This window comes from Sceloporus occidentalis, unplaced genomic scaffold, assembly GCF_023333645.1.
Source record: "Sceloporus occidentalis isolate IW3139 unplaced genomic scaffold, rSceOcc1.0.p SCAF_8, whole genome shotgun sequence".
NCBI classification, from domain to species: Eukaryota; Metazoa; Chordata; class Lepidosauria; order Squamata; family Phrynosomatidae; genus Sceloporus; species Sceloporus occidentalis.
The window spans coordinates 19,504,951-19,530,581 of record NW_028316988.1 but is presented as its reverse complement, the minus strand read 5'-3'; the positions used below and the strand labels follow the sequence as shown (position 1 = coordinate 19,530,581).

At 44.0% G+C, this 25,631-nt stretch overlaps 1 protein-coding gene across 1 annotated transcript in view; it reads right to left on the bottom strand.

Annotated features, from left to right (window-relative positions):
• NOTCH1 (notch receptor 1) overlaps positions 1 to 25,631 on the bottom strand; it is a 93,156-nt gene that overhangs the window by 47,569 nt on the left and 19,956 nt on the right. The window contains exons 3-4 of the mRNA XM_089535116.1: positions 2,804 to 3,066; positions 1,450 to 1,788 (exon numbers count right to left, since the gene is read on the bottom strand). Of these exons, the coding sequence (XP_089391242.1) occupies positions 1,450 to 1,788; positions 2,804 to 3,066 (602 nt within the window). The remainder of the gene's footprint in view (positions 1 to 1,449; positions 1,789 to 2,803; positions 3,067 to 25,631) is intronic.

The window sequence follows — 25,631 nt, the reverse complement described above, 5'->3', positions numbered from 1 at the left end:
TTGGAAGAGGGAGAAGACAATTAAATTAGTCTTTGTGGGGTGCTGTGCAGGTTTTAGGTTGCACCCAAGTCTTTACCTGGGAGCGCGGAGACAACCTCTGAGATGAAATGCAAAAATCTGTCATTTGTTATTGTCAAACGTTTAAGTCAGTGAAAGTAGGAGGACTCTAGTCTCTTCCTCCTCTTCTTTTTCAAACAAGCCAATCTAGAGTTCAACTAATGCAATGGCCTTTTTTCGCCTGTCCAAGTGATTAATCAGTTGCTAAGTCACAAGTGCTTTCAACTCTGCCGCTTGATGGGAGGCCTTAGATAAGATTAGCTGGCAGTTGACATGGAAAATTATAAAAAATAAAGAAAGATAAAATGGGGACACTGTTTTGAAAAAGGAGCCAACATACCACATGCACCCATGCCTTCTACTGTGAGAAATGACCTTTCCGAACCTTCAGGCACATGGTAGAATATGCTACGTGCATCTTGGTTGCTGAAGAGGAAACATGCTGAACAGTACTGAGCAGTCTTCTTACAACACAAGGACCACATGTGGGGGGGGGGGGGGGCAGCTATTGAAGGAAAATACTTCTGCAGAATCCAAGTGTGGATGCAAGAAAAAAGAATAAATGGTAGCCGGGTTGAAAGAGGAGGATGGTGAGGACATCTGCCTTTATTTCTAGTGAGAGCTTGGAAAATTCTCTCTTTTTGGATAATTCCCAGAACAGCCTCTGTTAACTGGGGAAACTGGGGGCTTGTAGTAAAACAATGAACTTCTCCAAGCTCTGCTTCTGGTCTTGGTGTTAATCAAGCAAGTAGAGTAGAGGCCTAAGGTTACAAGTTACACAAACAGATGTCTTCATGTTGACCTTCTGATGCAATTATGGGCAAAAGGAAGTGTGCCTTCCTCACATGGTCAGTCTTCATCCTTTGGCCCTTTAGATCTTGATGGGCTTCAACTCAGTGGCCATGGTGCCTGGAAGATGTCCCAAGATATCTGGAGGAACTACTGCCTCCAGAATGATGGTCCAAGGGCTATGAGCCACCTGGAGACTCTGATACCATGTTTCCACAGCCACCTTTCCAAAACCACCTATCTTTTAAGCAATACATGTCTTTCTGCTTGCCCCTCTTCTTTGGATGCCTAAACTGTATTTCTAAAAGTTCAACTGAAGTTTTAAGTCACTGCAGTGCTAAACATTTGGGAACTGAAAAAAAATTTCATTGGGAGAGGGAGGGAACAGAAGTATTATTGGGGGGGGGGGGGCGCAATGTTCTCACTTTTCCCACACCCCTGATCTGCAATAGAAATTTCAGGCATGACCATAAAGTCTGCACTGTTTCTTAGTTGCTTCCATGTATAAGTTTTCAGAGTACATGGAAAGATATGACACAGGCCAAGAGCCCAAGAGAAAAGCAAAAAGCAAAATGTGACATGAGAAATAAAGGGCTTCCATACCTGGAAGGCAGGTGCATTCATAAGTGGTGTCCCCAGTCTGGCGGCAGGTGCCCCCATTTTGGCAAGGGGAAGGGTTGCAAGGCATGTAGAGATGTTCACAGTTGTGGCCCGTATATGCCTGCTTGCAATGACACTGGTAGGAGCCGATTTCATTGATGCATGTCCCACCGTTCTTGCAGATGGGCGGGGTGCGGCTGCACTCATTGAGGTCTTCCTTGCAGGTGGCACCGTGGAATCCTGAGGTACATTTGCAGACATAGTCTGAGTCAAAAGGCACACACTGGCCACCATTGGCACAGGGGTTGGAGGCACAAGGGTCTGCTTGTTGGCACGTCTTGCCTGGAGGAAAAACATAGGGAATATCGCTCATTAATGAAAAACACACAGTCACAAAGAACAGGCTTAAGGTAGGGATGTGGTTGAGATGCCAGAATTGGATCCCGAATATATGTGTTTGATCACCTCTCTTGACCTGATTTCAGTGTTGAATTTTGCTGTATGATCTCTTGAGACAAGGAATGACTTTATGACCAGGGACATTTTATATACCTAACCGAAACATGAATACTGGTTTGGCTCAATCCTTTTAAAAGAACTGGGCCAAAGTAACTAGCCCTTCCATGTATCTCTCAGTTCCTCAGCTAGGCAAGGGTAACACAAGCCAAACCCCTGCTCTGCTTCCCTCAAATCCCTGGTTCAGGATTTCCCATGCTCCTAACAAAATATATCCAAAGATCCATGTCTCCATTCTTTAAATGAACCACTAAGATGATTAGAGGTGCTTTTCATCCATGTTCTTTCTTTTTTTTTTTTTTTGGGGGGGGGGGTCTCTAGGATGGTCCAATTGATTTGGGAATAGGTTTGGCTTAGTAGCTGACAGTTGTCAATGCCTACAAATGCAGAACAAAATCCTGCAATATCAGTCATTGACACTTGCGAATGACTAGACCACAAGCTAAACATGAGTCAACAGTGTGATATGCCAGCCAAAAGAGTCAATGCAATTCTAGGCTGCATTAATAAGAACCCAGTGTCCAGATAAAGGGAAGCAGTAGTGTCCCTCTGTTCTGCTTTAGTCAGACCTCATCTGGAATACTGTTTCCAGTTCTGGGTACCAAAGTTCAAGAAGCTGGAATGTGTCCCGAGAGGGGAGACCAAGATGATCAAAATTCTGGAAACTTATGTTGTATAGGGTACAACTTAAGGAGTTGAGTACGTTTATCTTGGAGAAGAGACGACTGAGAGATGACACGCTAGCCATGTCTACATATCTGAAGGGCTGTCACATAGGAGATGGAGCCTGTTTGAACACTCAGTGATTCTGAGAGGAACCAGGTGAGGCACACTTCCTTACCTGACCACCCTGGAGGGCAGCGGCATTTATACTCCGTCAGTGTGAGAAGCTCGCAGGTTCCTCCATTGCGACATGGGCTGCTGAGGCAAGCGTTCTCCACAGGGGTAAGGCACAGCTTATCTGTGTATCCCAAGGGGCATTCACAGGTGTAATCGGCGGTGTTGCCACGAATAGCTACATTGCATGTACCGCCATTCTTGCATGGGGAACTGAGACAGGGATTTCGCAGTTGGCACCGGTTGCCAGTGAAGGAGTTGGGGCATCTGAGGAGGGAAAAAAATGGGGGAATAAACATCAGTATGAGGTTTAAAGGACATCTCTACAACATCCATGAACTCAGGCTCTGGCAAAAAAACTGCTCAGGAAACAAAATGTATTTATGCACCACTTTTCCAAAAGGGCTTAACCTACAGTTTGTGTTCTGCACAACCACCTTGTAAAGTAATCCAACACTCTCTCAGCCTCAGAGGAAAGCAAAGGGAAACCCCCCTCTGAACAAATCATGCCAAGAAACCCCTATGATAGGTTTACCTTAGGCTCGCCATAAGTCAGAAAAAACCTGGAAAGCACAGCAACAACGTACATGGATGCACACCTCTGCTTGAGAACTCATGCAAAGCTAGACTCACTAGCAATCTAGATGCAGCTGCAACATTCTGTTACAGGCTTGTTGATAATACAATGTGTGAAAAGTCCCACCCATGGAGCCTTTATTTCCACAGTTTGCATCTTCTCATGCAGGTCCCTGCTTGTCTGTTGTGGGAGATCATAATATCCTTCCCTATGGCAGGTTAAGGAATTATTTTGGGTACTATGGAAGCATATCACTGTTCAGTGATATGCTGGGGGACAATGGAAGCAGAGATAAGTTTGGGGATGAGAGCAGAAGACAGAACATTTTGTTGTAGGCCTGTTAATGTAATTTGTCCAATAATATGAGGCAGGTCTTCCACTTGTGTACCTTTCGGCTCTCCAGAACGAACCCTAATATCAAAATGCAATGGGGTGTATAGAGAGGAAAGGGTTCCACACATAAAGTGGAAAAAAAGGAGTGGATCGGCCTGCCTAGCTAAGAGCAATGATGCCTGGGGATGATGGGAGTTGTAGTCTGAATCATTCACTTCTGTTATGGTCAATTTTGCAGACTCTCATTAGAACAGTCTTTACAGAAATCAAAGACATTCTGTGGCCACCAATTATGTAAGTTGCACACTTATCTCCCCAAATTTTTTTACCCAGCGGCCAAGATGCTAATCAGAACTGTATAGCATAAATCTCTGCATGCCGAGTGATGCAGTAACTGTGCTATGTAATCTTTGTGTTGAATGGCAACATAACACAAGAGAACCAAGACACCAAGCATAGAATCAAATGAGCAGTCAAATGAACACAGTTCCAATGCACAATGTGCATTGAGGTACAATGGCACTTCATGAACAGTTCTTCTTCCACACAACCTTGAACTCAATCAGACAAAAATGCCCAGCCACTTCTGCAGGGGAACTTGCACAACTACAAAACATGTACAGAAGTATGGCTACTAACTTATTGCAGGACAACCATGAGTTCTGGTGTTAGCAGAAAGAGGTAGGGAACATTTGGCCACATTCAAAGGAGACTTTTCTCATAATTGATACTCCACCCTACCCTGGTTATTACTGCAATTATGTTTTGCACATGGATTTTGGTAATATTTTCAAAAACAGTCAGGAGCAGTTCAATTCCCAATCAATCCTAAAATGGGCTCACTTCAACAGCAAAGTCTTAGAGGTATCCTTAAGTCTCCTTGTGTGTATAACTCTCCAAAACAACTGTTCCATCCTTCCCTGAAAGATAAAACTCCCCTCTACTATCAACAGTAAAAGGGCAGGGTCAGTCTAACTCCCAAGCAAAAAGCCCATGCTAAATTCTTATCTCAGCATGAGAACCTTTTATTCCCCCCCCCCCCATTCTTTTTGTTTAAGGGCATATCCTTGCAACAACACATCTATCTATCCATCCGTCAAATGGCCACCAGCTCTGGCCATCTGTTACTAGAACACCAAATGGGTTTGAGCCAACTGGCTCATTAAAAAAAAGGAGAGAAAGAAAGAATACCAAAGAAAAAGATAGTATCTGACACACTCTTTCTTTTTGTCTCCCTCTCCCTCGTTCTCACACACACATACATATTTTCTAAAACAAGTGGACAGTGTGTAAAGCGTGCACAGAGTCGGCCACAGAGTAAGAAACACTGCTGTGTGTGATCATTCTCTAAACCTACAAAATGCATATGAATAGTGCCTTTTGGAAAGAATGATTGAAAAGCCCCAGATTTTGTTCTTTTTAAAAGCTGGGTTAGGTACAGAGACAAGGTTTCCCCAACAGGTAGGGGCACCTTCCATCCAGTCTTCAGCATGAGTCTGATATGATGCTCAGTGAACTGTGCAACCCAGCCTCTGTTTAAATGAACAGTCCTGGCTTCAGGATAGAGCACTTGCTTCTTATTTAAGGCCAGGCTATTGCTAGGGCAGGAGTGGGAACTATGCACTCCTGGATTGTCAGTTCCAGTGTTCCTCATCATTGGCTATACTGGCTTGGTTTGATGGGACTTGCAGTCCAACAAGGGTTGTATGTTTCCTACCGCTGAACTTGTCAAACATAATATGTAGAGTGGAAAACACTGAACCCAGTGTGTTGGGTACAGTAATTCTGCCTTTTTTTTGGAGGCAGGTAAGGTGAACAATCTGAGTTCAAAGGCAGAAAATGATGGGCCATTTAGGGCATTGAAGAACAAAAACAAGGGAGGCAGACAGGTGAGTTTGCACTGGCAAGGTGCTGACAAAGGTTGCCTCTGGAAATCCCTTTGATGATGATGACAACAAGGGCTTTTTTGGCATAGCTGTATGCATTCTGGAAAAGCTCTGTCCTCACTCTCCTTTTCACTTCCTTCTCTCCCTCTTCCCATTATTATTTCACTTTTGTCATCAAGTTTAGAAAGCCACCAGGTTGCAGATTTGGCATTCACCGCAAAGAAGCATGTCTGCATCAACTCCTCTTTCACGCTTCTTCCCTGCATTTAATTTGTTCAGAGAGAAGAAGGAACGCTGTAGTTTGAGAAGTGCAAGGCAAAACTATCTATGATTTCACCACTGTATTGTAAAACCAATGTTGCAGGCGGCTTTCAGGAGTGGAAAAAAAGAATGACTGGGAGGGGGATGATGGCTCTCAGAGTACCTTTGGGGGGGCATGCAGCCTGCAGGACTTATTTTTCCAACTTGACTGCGATAAAACTCCTGGTTTTCTGCATCCATTTACACTCATCTTTTAAAGCCATCTGAACACCGCAGCAGGTGCTGAATCTTAAGTGAGGCAGCTGCCCCAAGGGTCTTTTTGCATTCAGAATCTCAACTCACCTGGTTTTGGGAGATAAGGCTAGCATAAGTTTTAAAGCAGCATGGTGGCCACATTTCATGTAATCTGCCCTTTACTCCCACCCAGTAACCTGTGCATGGCAACCACCTCACTAAAACAGTACCAAGATTAGCCCTTTACAGTATCACCTTCCCTCACTTCTCAAATACCTTTTCCCCATGCACCTTCTCCCAGACACTCCTTGAAGATCTGCCCTTGGTGGGAAATGCTTGGTATGTTCTCCTCTTAGAGGGAGGAAGAGACTAGCATCCGTCTTCCATCTGTTACTCTGAGGTAGTGGTTTGATTATTGAATTCTGGAGACTGGGGTTCAAATCAATACTCAGCCATGGAAACCCACTAGGTGACTTTGAGCAAGTCATACATCTCAGCATCAGAGGAAGGCAATGGCAAACCTGCCTCTGAACCAATATTGTCAAGAAAACTGTGTGATAGGCTTGCCGTAGGGTCACCAAAAGTCAGAAACAGTTTGAAGGCACACTGCTACTACAACTACTTAAGCATCACTGGATACCCACCCCTCCTTGAGTATACCTCATGCAGAGGTATACTCACGGTGCATCTCCACAGTTTGCATCTTCTCATGCAGGTCCCTGCCTGCCTGTTGTGGGAGATCCCATTATCCTTCCCTGTGGCAGTTCAGGGAATTCTTAAAAGAGCCTTCCCAACCCAATGCCATCTAGAGATTACAATTCCCATCAGCACCAGCCAGTATGTCCAAGAACCAGGCATGGTGGGTATTATAATCCATAACCATCTGGAAGCAAACCAGGTTAAGAAAACCTATCTTACACATAGTGAATCTGAGGATCTATGAGTCCACGAAAACTTATGCTACCAGCTTCTTTCTCTCAGTTGGGGCTATTCTACCCATAAAGTGTATTATGCCAGTTGGTGCTTATTTTCATACATCCGCACTAAATCTTAATTATCTTCACTTTCCTGCAAAAATTCACATCTACAATAGATAATGCATTTTTGTGGAAACGCTGTTCAAAACCGTGAAGCCTTTTTCCATGGAGTTCAAGAAGTTTTTCATACATACACATACACACCAGCCACAAGTAGCCCAAACTCCTATGAATCACATGTTGCCAGATTACAATCTATTTGACTGGAATAAGGAGCATTTTAATCATGTAACTGGCCCTTAGTCTCAAAGGTGCTGCAAGATCCCTTTGCATACTTACACCGAGTGCGTCTTTGATATGGCAGCTAACCTCTTGCAAACTCAGTATCCTAAGTAGTAACACAACATCTTGTACACACCCAACATATCTCCAGAACAGAGATGCCCAAATTGTTTTTATTTTAATAGCCAGAGACAACCTGAATGCATATCAACCAGTGAAATCGTCCACGGACTTCCAAGTCGTCTGACTCTGGGTGGTCTGTGTCCAACATTTCTGAAGGCAACAGCAGTGAAATGCGAAATGGAGAACAGTTCAGATGAAATCAATCAGAGCAAGAACAAAACACACCCTGTGGTGTAACTAAGAGGAGTAAATGGCAGAGGAGAAGAGCTGGGCATTAAAGTTGGCAGACTTGGAAGAGATACTTTCAAATCTCTCCCCTTTCAAAGGACAAAGATGGAAAGAACGAGAAATGGGGGGGGGGGGGAGAGAGAGAAAGATCTTGCCCTTTCTTGTCTTTCTTTCCTTCCTTTTTTTCTAAGGCCATTCCCATTGTTGGGTGCTTGTATGAGAATCTGCTGAGGTTGGGAGGTACATTTTGAGTTAATGAGATGGCATGATCCAGACCCAGTGAAAAGGAAATTAAAAAAAAAATTGGGCATAACAACAAAATCAGGGCATCTGCTGGGCAGACAAAAGGTTGGAGAGAGCAGGTGTGCATGTTAATTAGAGGGCAGCAGCTGCCTTGCCGCCTCTCCGCCAATACGCTTTGGAAGGCCAACGCTGAAAAAGAAGGGAGGGAAGGAGGACAGAAAGATGGGGGGAGGCAGCAGTGGCTGGTCTCCTCTCTCTCTCTCTCTGGGAATTCAGCTGGCGGCTTTGGAAACCAACCTGTTGCTCCTACAAGAGGCACCAATGTGTTGGAGTAAAGGCATTCTGGCTCCTTGCGAAGCTGGCAACTGAGTTTTAATACACAAAGTTCCCTTGCTGCTTTCCTTTCTGCAGCCAAGTCCTACAAGAGGCATGAGGCCCCTCCAAGGGATTTGATTATGAGCCTCAATCCCTCCAGACTCCCCTTTTTTTCAATTTCCTATTGTACTATTGTTAGGCAACCATATACATATAGAGTCACAAGAAAAATAAATGCAGTTGGCCCTCCACATTTGCAGCTTTGACTTTTGTGGATTTGATTATTCACAGATTTGATTAATATGGTCTTTCAAGGAATCTCTAGGTCCTCCAGTGTGAGTCTGTCTGACTTATGGCAACCCTAAGGCCACCCTATCATGGGTTTTTCTGGAGCTGAGAGTGTGTGGCACATCCAAGATTAACCAGTGGGTTTCTATGGCTGGATGGGGATTTGAACCCTTGTTTCTAGAGCCCGAGTCCACTGCTCAAATCGCTGCACCATGCTGGCTCTCATTAATAACCAAACAGTACAGTAACACATTAGAAGTAAAAATTAAAAAATGACTGTTAAAGACTGTATCAAAATATCGACAATACAATATACAAGTATAACATTTACAAATACATTTACTGTGTCCACAGTTCTTATAAGAAAGAATTAATCCCAGTTTTCTCATAGGCAATTCTGTCCTGCTATAACTAAATATCTAGATAAATGTATGTTTCTCTAGCCTTCTGTCACCTTTCTCCCAACATTGATGCTGCTAAATATAATTTCATTTAGAAAGAGGACAGGGAGGAAAAGAGGGGCTGGGTTAATTAACATAAGCATATTTTGTTAAAAGAAGCTTCGTCAGAGGCTTTGGTGCGTTACAGACCACCCAAAACGGGCGGCCTTGAACCACTGCCGGTTGCTGCGTCCGGGAACCGCAGCAGCCAAACCGCACAGTTCCCGGGTGCAGAAAGAAAGAAGCGCCAAAATGGCGCTTCTTTCTGTGGCCTGGAAGTGGCGCCGCAAGGTGCACACTCGCAGCGTCACTTCCACTGCGCGACGTCTGGACGCTATGCATCCACGACGTCAAAATGGCGGCGCCCATCTGTATAGGGTGCTGCCATTTTGACGCACTCGTTACGCGCGAGGGGCAAGGTGCGTCAGGAAGCACCGCCCCTCGCACATAACAACGGTGCCTCTATGGGCCCGTCTGTAACGTGCCTTAGTTAAGTGAGGTGTGCCTGTATTTGTATATGTGCTTGTGTTGCGGATGCAGGGAAGGCTTCTTACTATGCTTCCACTTTCACAACTGCTAAGTAGCCTTTGGACGTTATCAGACAAGGGAAATTGGAAGTATAATCCAATGGCAATGCGAATCATGGGGTTTAACCGTTATTGCATGATCGACTACCACACGCGATTTCTGGCAATGGGAAGTCAATCCGAATGCAATCATGGGGTTTCACGTTATTGCGTGATAGACTACCACACACAATTTCGGCAATGGGAGGTCAGTCCGAACGCAATCATGGGGTTTCATGTTATTGCGTGATAGACTACCACACACAATTTCGGCAATGGGAAGTCAGTCCGAACACAATCATGGGGTTTCACGTTATTGCGTGATAGACTACCACACGCAATTTCGGACAATGGAAAGTCAGTTCGAACGCAATTCGAATTCATGTAAATTCGCTGAACTAGCAAATTCACATGAATGCGTTCTGGCTCCACTTTCTTTTCATTCGAAACGAAGAGAAATTCCTCCTGTGTGACAAACTCCTTTGCTAAGAAACTCAGCAGAAATCTTCCAGGGCTGCAGCAGTGGGTGGCATGTTTATGCTTCCTCCAAACTTGGCTGGCAGGCAAATTGGTAGTGTGCAGTTTAGAAATGCAAGCAGCACCCTCCTGCCCAGCAAGGATGCTGAACTCCAGATGGCTGTTCTTGTAAGAAGGGGCATAGGATGCATCTGCGCTACAGAAACATTCCAGTTTGACACCACTTTAATGGCCATGACCCATTGTTATGGAAACTTGGGATTTGTACATCCAGTGGGTTTTCATGGCCAAGTGGGGACTGAAACCCTGTTCTCCAGAATCATAGTCCAACTATCATTGTGTTTGCCCTAAGTTACAATGGAGAGCCAGCATGATGTAGTGGTTTGAGTGTAGGACTATGACTCTGGAAACCAGGGTTCGATTCCCAGTTTTGCCATGAAATCCACTGGTTGACCTTCAGAAAGTTATACTCTCTCAGCCTCAGGGAAGGCAATGGTAAATCTCCTCTGAACAAATCTTGCCAAGAAAAACCCATGATAGGATCACAATATGAGGCCACAGAACAACAACAAATATAAGTCATCATAGAGGTCTATGACTAAACTCAAAAATTGAAAATCTGCACCAAAGAACTTCCAAATTCTGTGAGAAGATCAGAAACAAGCAAATTAAATTCACCTGCAGGGTTCGCATAAGATGAACCTATTCTTGTAAAGGCCTAAAAGAGGAGGGATGCAGTAGCAGTCATTCTAATGTAAAGACGTGTTCTAAAGCACTGGTTTCTCAACCTTTTGGTCATTTTGAAGTTCAGCTCCTGGAAATCCAAGCTGGTTTGACCAGCGATCAAAGATTCTGGGCGATAAAGTCCAAAACCAAAAGCTTTGCATGACCAAAGTCTGAGAATTACTAAATACTACAATGCAACTCCAAGAACCACCCAGACAGCATGGTGACTTGTGGTAATCCCGAAAGTAGCTATAGAATGGATTTGGGGAAATAAATGTTGTTGGTTATCTGCAAAAAACACCCTGAATTTCAGGAGAGAACTATTAATGGAGAAGAGATAAGGAAGAGATATAACCCTAGACACTCTGTTCTGGAGATGCAAATCATTACTACTCTGAATCTGCCCCCACCTCTAATCAAGAAGAGAAAGAAAGAAAGAAAGAAAGAAAGAAAGAAAGAAAGAAAGAACGAAAGAAAAACTAATGACTCAGAACTTGCACTGTTGAAATGTCATATGCAGCCAAAAAACCCTGGGGTTGTACCTCTTTCTTGTGCTTTTAAAACCCCAGCTGATTTCTCCCTAAAAGAAACAAACTCTGTTCCTGAAAACCATCTTTATTATTCCATAAATTACTTCATTTAATATTGCACATTTGAGCCAAGAAAGATTACAGATGCATTTAAACCGTCTCCTTATATTAGAGGTGAGAAAAACCTCACAGGACTTTTACACTGAGAGCCAGCCAGCCAGCATGATGCAGTGGTTTGAGCATTGGATTATGACTCTGGAAATCACGGTGCGCATCTCCACTCAACCAAGAAAGCCCAGTGGCTGACCTTGGGCAAGACATACTCTCTCAGCTCTAGGCAATGGTAAACTCCCCTTGAACAAATCTCACCAAGAAAACCCCTAAAGACTGGTTTTGGAAGCTAAGTAGGGTCAGCCCTGGTTAGTACTTGGATGCAAGACCACCAAAGATGAGCAAGTGGTGTAGGCTTTATTCCAGAGGAAGGAACTGGCAAAACCACCTCTCAGGGACAACTCAGTGGTTTGCAAAGATTTAGTTTTTTAGCAAAGAAGAATCTGGAAGCATTGCAAAAAAACATTCCCCCAGATGGATTTTGCTCCTGCATTCAAACTTTATCATGCCCCATGATGGGCCTCTTTGATTCTTGCATCCAAACTGGAGTGATTTTATCCTTAGTAATAAGGGATGGAGGGGCTTTTTGGTGGGAAGGATTGTGGAGGGGTCAGAAGAAAGTGAAGGAGTTGCAATCTGTGTGCATGGCATCTGTCCTGAGGCGGCAGATGGTAGCTGGCGGCTCTGAAAGGAAACGGCAAACCTTCTGAATTAATCTTGGGTGAAAGGTCAGCAAAACATCTGCCTTGGGATGTGTTTGGAGACGGAATTTCTATAGAGGGAGAGGGTAGGAAAGACAAAACCTGTTGCTGGTAGAATAGCAGAAAAGCCTTAGAATAGTGGAAAATCGTGAAGCAACAGAACAAAAGCCAGAGGGAGACGTTTGTCAAATAGGCAGCAAAAACATAAAGTTATCCTTGGACACTTGTTTCGTGAATCTGTTTGTGTGCCTGAACATCCTTGTCAGTTTCATGGTGGTGCATTTCCCTTGACCAAGAAGAAAGCAGCCGAGTTTCCCTAATGGGTACCCAACTAGATATGTCTATGTTGGAGAATTTCTGTTATTACCTTTCCATCTGCTTCAGCCTCTAGTTGATCTGTACTGCACTTTCCACAACCACCACCTATAGTAGCAAAGATCTATTCTTTGCTACACAAATTGACGTTACATTGTTCAGAACCAGAAGAGATTTTCAGAATGATTTTGCAGCATCTTAAAAGTCCTTCTCAATGGGATGGGATATGGCTCTACTTCTTTTTTCCCATTCTGGTGCATTTTTAAGTGGTTTCATCATTGTGCCCTCCTTATGCATAGATCCTGCATTCATGGATTCAACCATCCATGGCTTGGATTTCACAATTTTATATAAGGGACACCATTTTATTATGCCACTGTATATAATAGGACTTGAGCATCCATGGATTTTGGTATCAAAAGGGGGGTCCTGGAACTAAACCCCAGTGCATAACAATGCCCTGCTGTAGTAGTAGTAAGAGGAGGAGGAGGAGGAAATAATCCTGCCTGAACCCTTTGCGACCCATTGTTGCCAATCAGTTTTGTACAAAAACCAATGAAAGCTTTGGGGAAAGTCTCCTGAATGTGGTACACTTGGACTTCCAAACACAGACTACCTCCAAAGAACATATACAGCAGATTCCTCACCTCATGGGTGTCCTCAAAACCAAGGTTAGATGGGCCTAGATTATTGGGTTCTTAATCTGGAAGCAGGAGTGGGTTTGGAGGCTGCTTTTCTGATCAGGAAGTTGGCCTATCCCACCACTACATAAAATGGCAGTTCCTGTATTGGTCCTGGTCTGAGACATTGGCCACCAGCCCCTGGAGAGTTCTGGGGAATGTGAAGTCATAGTGGCAGGTAATGCCTTCCATATCAGTGGGGCAGTGGCACTGCTCCAGGTTTAACCTGCCCTTTAAAGGAGCAATTCATGGAGTTTAACATCTCTTGGTGGAGACGTGGTTCAGCACCCTGGACGGCATTTTAAAGTCTGAACCAAAATGGATTCTCTGCCCCAGCAACGTGGAAACCATTAGCCCAGTGATGCCCAAACTCTAGTCCTGCAGGTGTTTTGGACTTCAGCTCCCAGAACCCTCAACTATCTTGACTAATGGTCTGGGATTCTGGGAAGCCAGAGTTTGGTAATCATTAGCCAGTCTTGGTCATTTCCCAAGACCGACACTTTCAGCTTGTGTCAAGCAGACACAGGTCTGGAAAGCATGCTCTATGAGGAACGACTTAGGGACCTGGAGAAAAAAAGGTTAAGAGGTGATATGATAGCCCTGTTTAAATATTTGAAAGGATGTCATATTGAGGAGGGAGCAAGCTTGTTTTCTGCTGCTCCAGAGAACAGGACCCGGAACAATGGATGCAAGCTACAGGAAAAGAGATTCCACCTGAACATTAGGAGGAACTTCCTGACAGTAAGGGCTGTTGGGCAGTGGAATGCACTTCCTCGGAAGGTGATAGAGTCTCCTTCCTTGGAGGTCTTTAAACAGAGGCTGGATGGCCATCTGTCAGGGATGCTTTGATTTGGATTTCCTGCATGGCAGGGGGTTGGACTGGATGGCCCTAGTGGTCTCTTCCAACTCTACGATTCTATGATTCTATGATTCTATGATTCTATGACCTGGGGATGTTTAGCCTGGAGAAGAGAAGGTTAAGAGGTGATATGATAGCCCTATTTAAATATTTGAAGGGATGACAGATTGAGGATGGAGCAAGCTTATTTTCTGCTGCTCCAGAGTACAGGAACTGGAACAACGGATGCAATCTACAGGAAAAGAGATTCCAGCTCAACATTAGGAGGAACTTCCTGACAGTAAGGACTGTTCAACAGTAGAACAAACTTGCTCGGAGTGTAGTGGAGTCTCCTTCCTTGGAGGTCTTTAAGCTGTCAGGTATGCTTTGATTTAGAGTTTCTGCATGGCAGGGGGTTGGACTGGATGGCCCTTGTGGTCTCTTCCGATTCTATGATTCTATAACACTCTATGTGTGAAACTGGTACCTCCCCCGAAGCTGGCCTAAAGAAACCACTAGGATATCATTTACTAAAGGTCCTCCATGTTGTCACAAGTAGGATGTGCATCTCCATCACTCAGTAACAGCTCCCACTTAACCGTGGTCCGTTGGAATCATAATGGCCCTGCCAGCAGCCTTCCCTCTCCTCTTGCTGGTAAATGCACGCATGGGAAAGTCTGGGAAAAACAAGGTCATGGTCTTTTAATTAGGCCCCCTGCTTCTGCATTAATTAAACAGGGCCCAGGAGTTAGTCCCCACCCTTGCCCCTGCTGTTTTGACAACTGGAAATGCTCCCAGGTAGATCCACAACTTGACAGCTGCCCTGTCCCCCAATTTCTCGGTCCTTCTGATTATAAATTATCACCTGTTGGAGATTACGATGTGCCTTTCCCTACTCCAGGTGCTGTTTTATGGACCAGCCACCCGGCCTCCTATCTCTAGAGTTTAATGATTGATTCATCTCCAGGGAATTCAGAGGCTCAAAGTTTAAAGCCCTGATTGAAAAGTCAATAAGGAAAAAGTGCCTCTCTTGCTTCCTGCCTCCTTGCAAAGTGTCCCCAGGAGAAAGTTTGGCACCACTCTTTGGCTTAAAGATTAAAAGAGGATGGCTTTCTGCATACTTGGGAGTCAGACACCATGCTAAACCCGCTGGTTTTCTGCAATGTTGTAAGTTTCCTGCAACACTCCCTGGCAAGCATTTTTACGGCACCAATCAAAAAGGTTGTCACTCACCATAAATTACCTCCGATAACTTCAGCAGAACTCCACAAGAATCCCATTACTGCAACAGCAAAAGTGTGTGTGGGTGCACATGTGCTGTAATAAAGAAGTGGAGCTATCCCCTTTGAGTTCCAAAGTACATGTCACAAAAGCAAGCCCATCCTGCTAGAGAGGGAATTGTAAATCCTAGTACCAGAGTGACAATAGTAGGCATTTAATTCTATTTTAACTGCAATGGCTCCATCTTGCAGAATCTTGGAAATTGTAGTTTCGTGAAGGACATGGGTACTGTCTGCTAGAAGGTCCTACTGCACTCCTACAGAAGGACAGCACTAGAAAACAAACCATGACTTATGACTTATGCATGAGAGAGGAGACACCAAGCCAGGGTAGCTGCTTTGGAAGTTGCAAAAAAGCTCCAGGAACCTTCTGTCTGCAGTTTGTTTAGCTGCTCTTGTTTGCAGGAGAAGCAAAGCCAGAGTAATCAAACAGAGTTGGACAATGACATTGTTCAATATTAATAAGCCAGGATTCCCTACAAACATGACTTACCACGATGACCAAATTAGGACTGTACCACACAATTCTCTTCTGTTATTTTGATCTAAAAGTAAGGGGGCACAGAAAATGCTGAACATATTGTGGGCCCTTTAGATCTGCTGGTTCTGGTTCCAGGACCCCCTGTTTATAACAAAATCCATGGTGCCCAAGTCTCATTAAATATAATGGCATAGATAGATAGATAGATAGATAGATAGATAGATAGATAGATAGATAGAGGGCTGACTGTAATTGTTTACTGCATCCAGTCTTTTCACTAAGGCGTTCCAGACAGTTTACATGGCTCTCCTCTCCATGGTATATCTATTTGCACAATGACTAGACCTAGAACACCCAAAAAGTTTAATGGCTCCCTGGAATCCAGAACCCAGATCTTCCAAATCACAGCCCAGCACTCAAATCGCTACACTGCACACTGGCTCTTCTTTTGCAGCTTGAGAGCTGGGAATGTAAACATATGAACTTGTCAGGATGAGCCAGCCGTTTTCAAAAAGTTAATTAGAACGTAGAAATGTGATTTGATTAGTATAATAGTCATCCTAGCTGCCCAAGTTGACTTGCACTCTTTGTGCTACTAATTAATGTTATGAAACAAGGTATTTGCAAAAGTGGCGAATGCCCCACTGGCAAGTTGACCACTTTCCCATCACGAACTTCAATTTCCCAGTATCAAAATGGGAGGGCAAATGATAATGGATACTCACCTCCCCCCCCCTTCAGTAAGCCACATCAATCCACCCAATATAAATGCTTCAACTATTGCCTGACAACAATGTTAAATTAAATCCATTAGACTTAGAGAGGCAAGTTTATTAAACACTACAGGATGCCAGCAAGGGAAAACAATTAAGCAGTACCAGTTATGCAAGCTGCCAGATCGCTGCTCCTTCCATTTTATTATTTTGTAAGAGCGGAGTCTAACACAGCTACTTATGGTTCACTTTTTTATTTGTATTTTTTTAGTCTGTGTGCAACCTGGTATCATTCCTCTTCTCCCAAAGAGGAAAACGTGTGTGGAAGGGAAAACTCAGCGTTGTTGTGTAGGCAGATGTTGGCCAACAAAGAATACAATACTACTGATGGATAAAGAATCACATCTCCAACTATGTCTGAATAGGAGGGAGAGCTGCTGGTCAACGGATCATCCACAAAGTTCCTTTCACAACAGAACCACTGCTTTGCCAATTGGAAAGCTGTGAAGGGGACACCTGCATCCACTCCTCAAAAAGAAAATAAAAGAAAATATGTTGTTTTTAAGTGTCTTACTATTAACAATGCACATAATGGGCTGCATCCAGCACTCAACACTGTTTAAAGGAACAACAGCAATCCAGCAAAAGTGAGTGTGAGGATGCAAATTCCCTTTTCCATTGCGGCCCCCCAAACACCCTTCCAAAAACCTCATACTCAAGAGGGCCAAGAATTCCTTTAGAGCAGTGTTTCCATGCAAGAAAGGGCTGCATGGGGAGGAGGAACCATAACAGCATTATGTTGGATTTAACCCTATGCTTTTTCCTGCACAGTTTTCCATCTTATTATAGTCTGTGTTAATAAAAATGTAAAGGGGGCAATTAAACAAAAAGTTGAACCCCCAACAGCCAGGCAAATTTGAAATGGCTTGCTTAGCATGGCTTCTTGCTCCCTTTCCAAGCCAGGCTTGTAAACCAGAGTTTGCTCTTGATTTGCAAAACTCCCAAGGAGTCTCACCTTCAGATGGTACACTAAAACAAGGAAACTGCATGCATCAGTCCAAAATCCTGGCTTACTCTTCTGGACAGATGTGGCCAATATGAACAAGTTCACATGCTTCAAGGAATAATTTGAGAACCTCAGTGAGAAAAACTTCCTGTCAAGGTTCAAAGCCCAATGGAGAGAGAGGCAGAAGGTGAATGCTGCTGTACTTAAATACGTATCTGGCTAAAGAAGCTTCACACTTCTTTCTCCTCTGTAGCTAAAGAAGCCATACCAGTTTGGAATCTGAACTACAGAAGCAGAGGTCTGGGTTGCACTCTGTTCTGTTTATGTGGCAATGTGGGTGTTAACTTCCAGCTTTTGCAGGAGTGTGCTATGAACATCTTTTCCATGCAGTTGGGCACATCAGAAATGCAGCAGCTCTCTCAGACTGCAGGATACTGAGGAAGCTTTTCTTTTAGTAGAAAGAGACTGCCTTGCCAATCGTGAATATTTGGCACAAAGCCTGAAGATGTTTCTCCAAGAAACCGAACCATCTTTTCCACACTGGTTTAATAACCATGCCAAATCTTTCACCAGCAAATGAGTCAGATGGAACACCAAGCTTAGAACCAATGATAGCATTTGCAATAGGAAAGCAGACTCTTTGAACCCCAATAATAATAATAATAATAATGCAAACATCTAAAATTGAGAACCAACCCCCCCCCCCCCCACACTCCTCCTACTCCTGAGTTTCTCAGAAGCTGCTGAAAGAACTTTTGGTTGGTCAGAGGCAACACAAAAAGAGTGTCGCCACGTCCTAGAATGGAGTGAGACACATCAAAATGCAGGAGCGGATAAAATATTCCCACTGGGCCTGGATACTGCCAGCCACTCCCAAATTTAACCAATGAAACACAGCCCCGGCTCTGCGTTCCACCGGCAAAAGCCCAAGTGTCAACATGAGGCCTTATTGACTGACCCCAGACAATGGAGGAGTCTCTACCCTGCAGCATTCTTCCAGCGTCTCTGAGAAACCCACCTTTTATGAGGAACAGCAGGCGCTGCTAAAAGGCCGTCTGTCACCCTGCCTTTTGACTTGGGAGGCCTGTGGTCCAGTGTTTTAAGAGAGGCGGCTGTGTGAGAGAGGTGGCCTTTGGACTCTCCCAATCCAGCTTCCTTCCTCCGAGGCCATTGCACACCATCGGTCATCTTGCTAATCCAGCAGCTATGGGGTGGCAAGGAAGGTGCTTGTTCCTCTTTTTTCCTCTCTACTCAAGGAAAGCTAACACCCTTGAAATATTGGTCTGTGGAGTTAACTGGTGCATCTGAAGAAGTACACCAAGTCTACAAATGCACATGCTACAACTTCTTTCACCCAGTTAGTCTCAAAGGTGCTATGAGATCCCTTTGCCTACTGATATTTTCCAGACTAAATTGGCTATGTCTCCAAATAATGCCTACCAATATTGCTTTTCCAAGACACAAACTGAAGTACAGGCATACCACAGTTTAAAAAAGACAGAGAAGCTCCTTTTTACAAAGTCTGTACTTTAACTGCCCATGGTATCATCCTATGAAATCCCGGAATTTGCAGTTTGGGGACGGGGGGGATTTAGCATTCTCAGCCAAAGAGTTATAGTACCTCACCAAACTACAAATTCCAGCATCCCACAGCATGCAGCCATAGAAGTTGAAGTGGAATCACAGCACTTTGTGTGCTATGAAAGGGCCCTTAGACCAAAACTACACACAAATAACTTTCCTCCTTGTCCTTTGTCAAAATTTATATTGCAAGCTTCTTAGGGAGAAAGCACTATCTTTAGGGGTTAGGGGCTCTGTAATCTGAGGCTATTCTACAAACACATCCCTGATTACAAAAGTGAATGACTGTTACCAGAAGGAAACCTTTCCCTTCCTAAACTGTGCATGGGCCCAGATACGCCTCCTCATGAGCTACACATGGCTTAGAATTGGCAGTAGAGGAAGAAATACTATTTCAGCATCATTTTAAAGAGAAGCAGGTCTTGTTTGCTGAAACAATCCTCAAAATGACCCATTTGGAGTGAGTGGATCGGAGCACTTGGAGGTGGAAGAGTACCATGGGGGTTGAGAGATATAGGATAATGACTTTCCAGCATGCACAGAGAAAACCCTGTTAGGGAGTCATTGATTAATGTGCATACAAATTCTTAACAATAAACCAAGCATGAAACTTCCCCATTAAAACCCACCTCCCTACTACCACCTTCCCAGGCCATCCAACAGTGTCCTTTTAAACAAATAGCTCGAGGAATTAATTGCTTTTAAGTTTCCTTAACTTTGGCTTTAGCTGCATTCCAACTTTAGCTTTAGACAAACAGAAGAGGTGGGGTGGGGGGAAGGCAGGATGAAGGAGTCACTTGAGCCGACTGGGTCATATTAAGTCACAAATCGATCTCTCTCCCCTTCTACCTTCATCCTTCCCTCCATTACAAATAGGTGCACAATTCATTTTTAAAAATTACAGTCGATCTTCTGTATCCATTGGTTCTGCATCCATGGATTCAACCGTCCATGGTTTGAAAATATGTCTGCCCCCCAAAAAATTATAAAAAGCAAGCTTTTACTTTGCCATTTTCTATAAGGAACACCATTTTATTTTGCCATTGTACACAATGGGATTTGAGCATCCACAGATTTTGGTATCCATGGGAGGTCCTGCAACCAAATCCCAGTGAATACCAAGGGCCCCCTGTGTTTTAACATTTTAATAACATTATTAAAAGGCTATAAAGATTTATGTGGCTGCGTTCTAACACAAAGGACTGTAAACACTAATGGTCTTCCAACATATTTTGTCCTCTTGTCTCACAACTCTTGAAAGGATGTTTCTCCCTACAACTGCACTGAGGATGGATACAAATTCTAAACAAAGACTCTTTAGCCAAAGTTCGGCAGCTACAAAGAAAGACAGAGTGGGCCACAGTCCCTCCTTCTGGAGTTCAGTTAGTGACCACCCTTAGCATCCTCTCCATAAGAGTCCTGTTCAATCAGACCAGAGGATCTCCAGTATAGTGAGTCCCAAATTCTTGTTTTGCAGGTGTTTTGGACTTCAGCTTCCAGAAACCTCAGCCATCTTGTCCAATAGTCTGAGATTCTGGAAGCTGGCGTCCAAAACACCTGGAAGGCCAGAGTTTAGGAATCGCTGCATCTAGTCCAACACTGTGTTCACACAATGAGCCAGCCCATTGAACGTCGAACATCTGCCAGCAAGATGTGTGCTGCTTCTGTCTCCACCCTCCCAGCAATTGACATGAAGAGTCATACTGACTGGTCCACATTTCCCAGTTCCCAGCCCACATCCATCCTGCCATTAGCAGCAAAAACCTCTCATTGCTAGGGATAAAGCTGAACTCCACAGGGGCCCTGCACATTCCTTTCGCCCTTCCTCAGCTCTCTGTCTCCAGCACCCATTGTTGATGGCTGCTCCTACCGCTGGTTAATGTTGTCCAACTTCCTTCAAACACCCTGAATTCTGAACACAATCTTTTCTCTTCCTCTTCCAAGAGGATGCAACCTAATTGTGAAGTTCCTTCAAAACTCCCCCCACCTCCGATTAGTCCCTTTGTGCCTCAGTTCTCTGTCGCCACCTCTACCCTTTCCCTTAAGCCTCCTTTTCCAGGGTTTCCTTATTCTGTTCCAGTTTTCTCATGCTTTTCCTTTTTGGCGCTGGACTCCCAGTTCCTCCAATTCCTTAAATGCCAAGGATCTCTCTCATCCAGGACTCCTCAGCTATGTCTTCTGGGAGGTTTTAGTCCCAGCCAATCTGACACAGTTTTCTTCCTTTGCTGAAGGTGGATTTTGTGGGTTTCACATGCTCCTTGATTATGACCAGATGCCTGTTTTTTTATTTCTATCGCCCTGAACAGACAGGCCAAAATAAAGCTGGTTCGGGTCACTTTGGAGGTATGCTGTTAGGACTGGAGCGCAGCTTTGGCGCGGCTTCCGGCCTCTTAGGTATACCTTCAAAGTGACCCAAAGCAGCTTTATTTTGGCCTGTCTGTTTGGGCCCTTTGTTTCTTTTCCAACCCCTACCCTCAGAAGCTTTTACAATCCAATTCTCAGAATCCCTCACCACTGGCTATCCTATATTGGAGCTGTAGTTTGATATTTTCTGGTGGAATGCACAATTCCCATTTAGCCTAGATAACATGAAGGTCCCAGATCCCAACTGATCTGGGAAACTAAGCAGGTCTACCATGGTTAGTACTTGGATGGAAGATCATCAAGGAATACCAGGTACTGTAGGCTACATTTCAGAGGAAAGCAATCACAACCCACCTCTGACTATTCCTTGCTTAAGAAAACCCTAGGAAATTAATGGGGTTGCCATAAGTCAACAGGTGACTTGAAGGCATACACACGCACATACACACATGCTTTCTATTTTTAGTCCGACAGGATGGCTCGTTGCAATATGGAATGGATATCTCAACAAGACCTGTGTAAATCCCACTGATACATACAGTCATGTTTAGTTGGAAATGGTAACTGGATTTAGGTTCAGGATTCTTGTGAAGCAGAAAACATCAAAGGGAGTGGAATAAAGAAGGGTGTGGACTCCACCCCCACTTCCTCAGAACACCAGCTTCCTTTAATTAACCAAAAGAGAGAGAGAAGGAATAGGGAAAGTCAAAAGTCAAATGCATTTCAAGCACTCATGGTTCCAAAGATACGCTTGGAAGCAGGTGGGCAATTCCAGAGCAATGCTGCAAAAACCAGAATGCAATGAATGAGATTTTTTAAAAAGTGTAGCATGTGTGCCTGGTGCATACTTGCACTTAGAGTATGTTGTAGTTCTTTGAATCATTTCTGACTTATGGCAACCCTATCATAGGCTTTTCTTGGCAAGATTTGTCTAGAAAAGGTTTGCCATTGCCTCGCTCTAAGGCTGGGAGAGTTTGATTTGCCCAAGGTCACCCAGTGGGTTTTGACCCCTGGTCTCCAGGGTCTTGGTCCAACACCTAAACTAACACCCTAAAATGTATATCAACATCTCCTTCCCCCTATGGTCTACAGAATAAACAGAACTATATCACGTCAAACTTGCTTGAGTTGGATTGTCAATCCTTCTGGGGCACAAACAGAGGCCTGAATGCAAATTCTCCCATATCCATCAGTGACTTTGGACAATCACTTTCTCAAGCCAATCCTCTCCATCAGATAGAGCAGGGATAGGGATGTGGGAGTGGAGAACAGAGACACATTTTAGCCAGGTTTTAGTTTCTGTACTAGAGCCAGCGTGGTCTAGTGGTTTGAGCACTGGACTATGACTCTGGAGACCATGCTTCAAATCCCTGCTCAGGGAGGCTGGCCATAACAGGACCATAAAAACAGGTTTGGGATTATAGATCAAAAAGGTGATGTGAAGTGATGGATCACCCTCATGCAGGAGGAGAAAAAATAAATAAAAGTCAGATACGTAAGTTGCACAAACCAGTTTTTCTTGGTACATAATGGTTTTGAGTGTATTGTTTTTAAAGCCAAATCCACAGAGCCCTAAAAGATGCATACGCAAACTTTAAAGAAATGCAGACCATGCCAAAGACAGCTGCACATGGCAAACGTTCAACGGCTGCTAGCAGCAAAAGGTGACAAGGCCACAAAGCAGAGCTCTCACCCCCTGCTCCCAAATACATTCCCCTGCCTAGGGAAGAGAAACAAGGGCTGCTGGATTCTCAAAAGGGTGTCAATTCTTTTGAAATTTGACAGGAGCCAAATTCCACACGCAGTTGCAAAGAGAGAGCAAGAGCCAAAACGAAGCTGCTCAGAAACCCACTGGGGAGATTGACATACATTCTGGAGATGGCTTTACAAGAGTTTCCACTTCTACGCCACATGCCTGGATGGTCACTGATACAAATGATTGCAGGAAAAGGTGCCTTTAGGAGGCCCTGAACACTGAAGATTATACTCAGATTCAAAGAGTGCCAATTCAAATCTCCAGCACAAGATGTCAGATATAGAAATGAGCATCATTTCCAGACATGGCAAGGACACATTACACGATAGAAGCCTGAGGAAGTAGACTTTAGTTTACGAAAGCTCATGCAGCCCACTTCTTTCCTTCAGCTAAGTCTCATAGGTGCTACAAGATCTCTCTACGCAATGATAGAAGCCTGACTCACTTAATTTTGGGGGGCAACATCTGACTAAAAGGTAGACTCATCCTGCTACTGTTCTTTGCTTCACTCCCAAGAAAATCACCCAAGATTACTGAACAAGAGCCCAACATGTCAATGAAAGCTTTAAGTAGTAGTAGTAGTAGTAGTAGTAGTAGTAGTAGTAGTAGTAGAAGACAGTTAGCCTGCTGAATTAGGACTCTGAGAGGCCATCCCTGGAATCCCCACTTGATCTTCAGCAAATCATACTCTCATAGCCTCAAGAGGAAGGGAACGACAAACCTCCTCTGGAGAAATCATGCCAAGAATGTTTTCATTGTGTGCCTTCGAATCATTTCCGATTCATTGCGAACCTAAGGGTCAATCTATCTCATAGGGCTTTCTTGGCAAGGCTTGGTCTGAGGCAGTTTTTGCCTTTTCCTTCTTCTGAGGCTGAAAAAGTATGACTTACCCAAAGTCACCAAGTAGGCAAAGGAAAGATTCAAACCCTGGCCTCCAGAGCCCTAGTCCAACATTCAAACCACTACACTAAGCTGGGGGTTGCCAAGAATACCTTGTACTCAATTTGCCTTAAGGTTGCCATAAGTAAAAAAATAACACAAATAAAAGGCAAGCTGCTTAGCTGGCTATTTAGCTCTGGATATGTAGCGTCCAATTTATGCTTTAGTCAACCACGGTTTTTGCATTTAATTGTCTGTGTTTAGTACTTTCAGCATTTTATGTTCCCTCTGACCTCACTGACTTATGAACCTCTCCCCAACCAATTGTAAGACCTGAAATTCTGGACTACATACCCATGATGAATCAGGCTATAGAGGATTAAAAGAAATGCCATAATAAATCTGTTAGCCTTTGTGGCGTCACAATGCTCTGTAATGCTTTTGCTGCAACACCTTGGGTAACTGCTTTGCAAAATGTTTTCACTGTTGCACCTCAAGGAGAAGTTCTCTTCTGCTGCAGTCTGCCAAAAAGATCCAGAAACACCAGTTGAATCATGGGGGTGCAGGATTAAAGTAGCAATGCCAACAGTCCTGGGATGCAGATAAACTACTTCTGCATGGAAAAGAGTACTGCTTTAGGCAGTTCATTGTGTTTATTCATACATCACATGTTTAGGAACATATGGAGTCAGAACAGAATGACTATGAGTTGGCAAGTGTATATATCTCTTAGCATTTATGTATGTGTGCCTTAAAGTCACCTGTCGACTTATGGCGATCCCATGACTATCATAGGGTTTTCCTAGGCAAGGAATAATCAGAGGTGGTTTTGCCAGTTCCCTCCTCTGAAATATAGCCTCCGCCACCTGGTATTCATTGGAAGTCTCCCATCCAAGTACTAACCAGTGCTGGCCCTGCTTAGCTTCAAACATCAGACATGAGGCCCTTAGCGGAGAGCTACAATTGGTCATGGTTGCCAAAGCTTGGAAGTAACAATTAGAAGTAATGCAGTTACCTGTGATGAATTTATACTTGCAGATTGTGGTTGTTGGGTCCCTTCAAGTCATTTCAAACTTATGGTGACCTTAAGGCAATCCTATCATGGAGTTTTCTTGGCAGAGAGGGTTTGTCATTACCTCCCTCTCAGGCTGAGAGAGCGTGACTTGCCCAAGATCACTTAGAGGGTTTCCAAAACCAAGCAGAGACTGAAACCCTGGTCTCCCCAAGTCTTAGACGAACATTAAACCACTATACCACATTGGCTCACCTTTAGATGAGAACGATGCTATATTTAAAAAGAAATGTAGTGTTAGTACCACCACTAACATTTTCTTGCTAACCTTTAAAAATAATTAAAGTCAAGTATATTTAACCCGTCTTTGCATCTGAGGAAGCGGAAAGCTTATGCTCCAAGTTCTTTCACAGTCAGTCTCACTGGTGCTGCAAGATCCCTTTGCACACTAACTCAACTTTAGACATCTTTAGGTCGTATATCATTTGCTTACCACCTTAAGGGTTTGTTTGTTTCTTGAAAGCAACAAAAGTAACACACACCCAACAAGAAAGGTACTTTTCAGCATCGTAGCCTGAGGGAGAGGACAACCCATAACATGAGCAAATGGACCGAACAAGTCGATGCAT